The 4,694-nt window shown below is 41.8% G+C and overlaps 1 protein-coding gene across 1 annotated transcript; it reads right to left on the bottom strand.

Moving 5' to 3' along the window:
* Positions 1-2,320: 2,320 nt before the first annotated feature.
* On the bottom strand, positions 2,321-2,647 carry LOC138881222 (uncharacterized). Its single transcript, XM_070161431.1, has one exon. It carries the CDS (start codon positions 2,645-2,647, stop codon positions 2,321-2,323), a length of 327 nt encoding a protein of 108 aa, XP_070017532.1.
* Between the last annotated feature and the right edge of the window lie 2,047 nt (positions 2,648-4,694).

Raw genomic sequence — 4,694 nt, 5'->3', positions numbered from 1 at the left:
AAATAGGCTAATATTGCAATTATACGCAATTTGGCTTTAAAAATACTAAATAAATTTGTAAAAATATGCAAAAATCATACTAGCTATATTTTAGTATAAATATGAGAGTCTAATAAATGAATTACCAAAATAATAATTTTGGGGATAGTTATTGGGTTTTTCTTGATAAAATAGGGCAGTAAATTGATTTAATTTTTTTTTTTTAAAAAAAATGGTATACTTATATATGCATATACATGCTATTTAAAAGCCATTTTGCATATAGAAAATACAGGGAAAAATTGGGTATCAACAGCTGCCCCTCTTTACCCGGGAAGGGTGAAAGAGTTTTCGAGTAAAGAAACGATGGCCAATTTTGACCGAACGAAAGGGTTCGAGGAGACTCAGGCCGTACTCTGGTTTTTTAGCTGCCTACATATCCCTATTTTTACAGGAATCAAGCCATATGTAGTTCAGGTCCCGTCGGCGGAGTAGGCCGATGTAGACTTCCAAGAACGAATGCAATATTCAGGTTGGGGTGAATGGCTTGAAACCTGCAAGGGCTGCGGGAACTAGAGCGGGATCGCTCCTGCTGAGATGTTTGTTGCTTGTTGGTTTACCTGCAAGTAAGCGATACAAGCATATATTGTCCGTAAAAATTAAACATGATGCAAATTCCCGTTGGACCATAAGAGTTGTTATCGGACGTTGAGGATGATGTCCTTAAACCATGACGTCCTAGGCCATGAAGCGTATATAAAGGATTCGCAGGCCATGAAATGATTCTCTTGGGCTATGAGAATGATGCCTCCGAACTTTGATGCCTTGGAATGATGATATGCAAAAGATACAAGGGATCCTCAAGCCATGACCTGGTGTTCTCAGGCTATGAAGATGGTGCCTCCGAACAATGACACCTTTGGATAGATTGGCAATCTTTCAGCCCATGAGATGCAGAAGGTGGCAATCTTTTAGCCGATGCAAGATGTAAATGAAGTGGCGATCTTTCAGCCGATGCAAAATGTAAATAAAGTGGCGATATTTCAGCCATGCAAGATGTAAATAAAGTGGCGATCTTTCAGCCGATGCAAAATGTAAATGAAGTGGCGATATTTCAGCCATACAAGATGTAGATGAAGTGGAGATCTTTAAGCCGATGCAAGATGTAAATGAAGTGGCGATCTTTCAGCCATGCAGAATGTAAATAAAGTGGCGATCTTTTAGCCATGCAGATGGAGGTAGAGCTTAACCTTGGAAGGCAGAATGGTAGCCTTATGCAATATAGAGAATGCAGATGGAGACAAAGCTTAGTCTCGGAAGACAGAATGGTAGCCTTATGCAATGTAGAGAATGCAGATGGAGATAGAACTTAGTCTCGGAAGGCAGAATGGTAGCCTTATGCAATGCAGAGAATGCAGATGGAGGTAAAGCTTAACCTCGAAAGGTAGAATGGTAGCCTTATGCAATGCAGGAAATGCGGGTGGAGGTAGAGCTTAACCTCGGAAGGCGGAATGGTAGTCTTATGCATGAAGTAAAAATGGCATATAGCAATAGAGTTTTCTTAGCTGATAGTAGATTGCGGTATCGTGATTGCTGGGTATATTGTGCCTGCTGGGGACACTATTGTGTGTGCATAATAGTTGCGAGCAAGTGCAACGGTTCGGAGAGTTGTATTCCTGAACTTTGTGAGTGAGTGAATAGTATATTTGATGATTTTACAACTCAAGTACATGCATCCAAAGAAAGAATCGTGAGTTTGTAAAGGGGGAAAGGTTAGTTCGTATCCCTACTGGCTTTGCTTGACCTGTTCGGCTTTGATCCGGCGATACTTTATATATATCACTGGCATAGCGTTGCTAAATAGAGTGATTTTAAAAATAAACATGCATGATTTTAGTAAAGAAAATGTAACATAAATACATAATTAAGAATAGTTTTCTTTAGATGAACCGACGACTGCGACGTGGTTCAAGACATTGCAACTTTTCTTGCTTCGGAATTTTGAGGGTCCTCCTCAAAATTCTGCCCCAGTTTATTGGGCTGCTGCTTTTGACGGTTGCTTGCGGCGAATGGCTGAAATCACTTCGGAATTTTGAGGGTCCTCCTCAAAATTTTGCCCCAGTTTCCAATTGCGGGGGGAATTGAAACTTTTATTGAATTGTGACCGAACCCATAGGGCTGCCTACGTATCCCCTCTTAAACGGGAATCGGGTCAGGCGTAGTTCAAATTACATCACAAAAAAGCATAAAGTTTACACATAGTATCGCTTGACTGCGTCTGAATTGATCGGCTTTGGACAAACTTCCCCATCCATTTATGCAAGTATAAGGGCTCTTCCTATTAGAACCGGTGAACCATGTACGGACCCTGACAGTTGGGAGAGAATTTCCCTTTGGCTTCATCTTGACGCGGGAAAATCTTCTTTAATACCAGCTGCCCTGGTTTGAATTGTCTTGGCTTGACTCCTTTATTGAAGTCTCTGTACATTCTGTTATGATAAAGCTGACCATGGTAAACTGCATTCATTCTCTTTTTGTCTATACGAGGTAGTTGTTCGCAACGACTCTTCACCAATTCTGCATCGTCGAGCTCAGCTTCATGTATGATCCTTAGGGAGGGAATTTCTACTTCGGTGGGAATGACTGCTTCCGTACCATAAACCAACATGTAGGGGGTTGCCCCAGTTGATGTGCGGATTGTGGTGCGGTAACCCAATAAAGTAAATGATACCTTCTCGTGCCACTACTTATGCTTCTTTATCATTTTCTTTAGTATCTTCTTGATATTCTTGTTGGCGGCCTCTACGGCTCCGTTCATCTGAGGTCTGTAGGCTGTAGAATTCTTGTGTTTGATCTTGAAGGTTTCACATATGGATTTCATCAAATCACTGTTGAGGTTGGAGTCATTATCTGTAATGATTGACTCTGGAATTCTGAACCGACACACGATACGGTCGCGGACGAAATCCGCCACGACTTTCTTAGTCACTGCCTTGTATGAAGCTGCTTCAACCCATTTGGTAAAATAATCAATTTCTACAAGGATAAACCTATGCCCGTTTGATGTAGCGGGTTCGATTAGTCTAATAACATCCATTCCCCATGCGGCGAACGGCCACGACGAGCTTGTCGCATTAAGCTCATTTGGAGTTACTTTTATCCTATTTGCATGTATCTGACAGCGGTGAAACTTTCGGACTTATTGGATGCAGTCTGTCTCCATAGCCATCCAGAAGTAACCAGTCCGGAGTATCTTCTTTGCTAAAACAAAGACATTCATATGTGGACCGCAGGTCCTAGTGTGGATTTCTTCTAGCAGTTTAGATGCTTCTTATGTGTCGACACATCTTAGCAATCCTAAATCAGGAGTCCTCCTATACAGGATTCCTCCGCTGTAAAAGAAATTGTTGGACAACCTCCGAAGTGTGCGTTTCTAAGTAGGATTTGCAAGTTCTGGGTATTCTCCTTGCGTTAAATATTCCTTGATATCATGAAACCAAGGCTTTCCGTTTGCTTCTTCCTCAACATAAGCATAATAAGCTAGCTGATTATGGATCTTTACCGGAATGAGATCAATAAAGTTCTTATCTGGATGTTGTATCATGGATGATAGGGTAGCCAATGCATCGACAAACTCATTCTGGACTCTAGGAACATGCTGGAACTCTATCTTTGTGAACCTCTTTCTCAACTCCTATACGTGATACAGATAAGGGAGTATTTTGGAATTCTTAGTTGCCCATTCTTCTCGGACCTGATGTATAAGCAAGTCCGAATCTCCAATTACTAGTAACTCTTGAATGTTCATGTCAATGGCCATCTTGAGCCCTAAGATGCAGGCTTCATACTCGGCCATATTGCTCCTACAGGGGAACCTGAGTTTGGCAGACACTGGATAATGCTAACCGGTTTCTGATACTAGAACCGCTCCTATGCCAACTCCTTTGAAATTTGCTGCTCTATCGAAAAACATTCTCTAATCATCATAGGATTCTGCAATATCTTCTCCTACGAATGATACTTCTTCATCAGGAAAATATGTTTTTAGGGGTTTGTATTCTCCGTCCACGGGATTTTCAGCAAGGTGAACTGCTAGTGCCTGTCCTTTGATTGCTTTCTAAGTCACGTAGACAATTTCAAATTCAGTCAATAGGATTTGCCACTTGGCCAGCTTGCCAGTGGGCATGGGCTTCTGAAAGATGTACTTCAAGGGATCCATCCTTGATATGTGATATGTAGTATATGCACAGAAGTAGTGCCTTAACTTCTGAGCTACCCAAGTCAAAGCACAACAGGTGCGCTCTAATAGAGAATACCAAGCCTCGTACGAGTTGAAATTCTTACTGAGGTAATAGATGGCTTGCTCCTTCCTCCCTATTTCATCATGCTGACCCAGAATGCAACAGAACACTCCATCCAATACTGTGAGGTAGAGTAATAGAGGTTTACCCGGCTCGGGCGGGACCAAAACTGGTAGTGTTGACAGGTACTTCTTGATTCTATCTAAGGCCTTTTGGCAGTCATCAGTCCATTTGGTAGCGGCGTCCTTTTTCAACATCTTAAAGATTGGCTCACAGATGACAATAGATTGTGCTATGAACCGGCTAATGTAGTTGAGTCTCCCCAAGAAGCTCATTACGTCCTTCTTGTTCTTTGGTGGTGGTAGTTCTTGAATAGCTTTGACCTTTGATGGATCCAGTTCTATCCCCCGGCGA

The sequence above is a fragment of the Nicotiana sylvestris genome, chromosome 11, assembly GCF_000393655.2.
Source record: "Nicotiana sylvestris chromosome 11, ASM39365v2, whole genome shotgun sequence".
Taxonomy (NCBI): domain Eukaryota; kingdom Viridiplantae; phylum Streptophyta; class Magnoliopsida; order Solanales; family Solanaceae; genus Nicotiana; species Nicotiana sylvestris.
Note: the sequence above shows the minus strand (reverse complement) of the source record. Positions and strands in the feature narration are given on the sequence as shown.

Coding starts and splice junctions, on each gene's coding strand:
- LOC138881222 (XM_070161431.1), bottom strand. CDS start 2,647: ATGTTGGTTTATGGTACGGAAGCAGTCATTCCCACCGAAGTAGAAATT.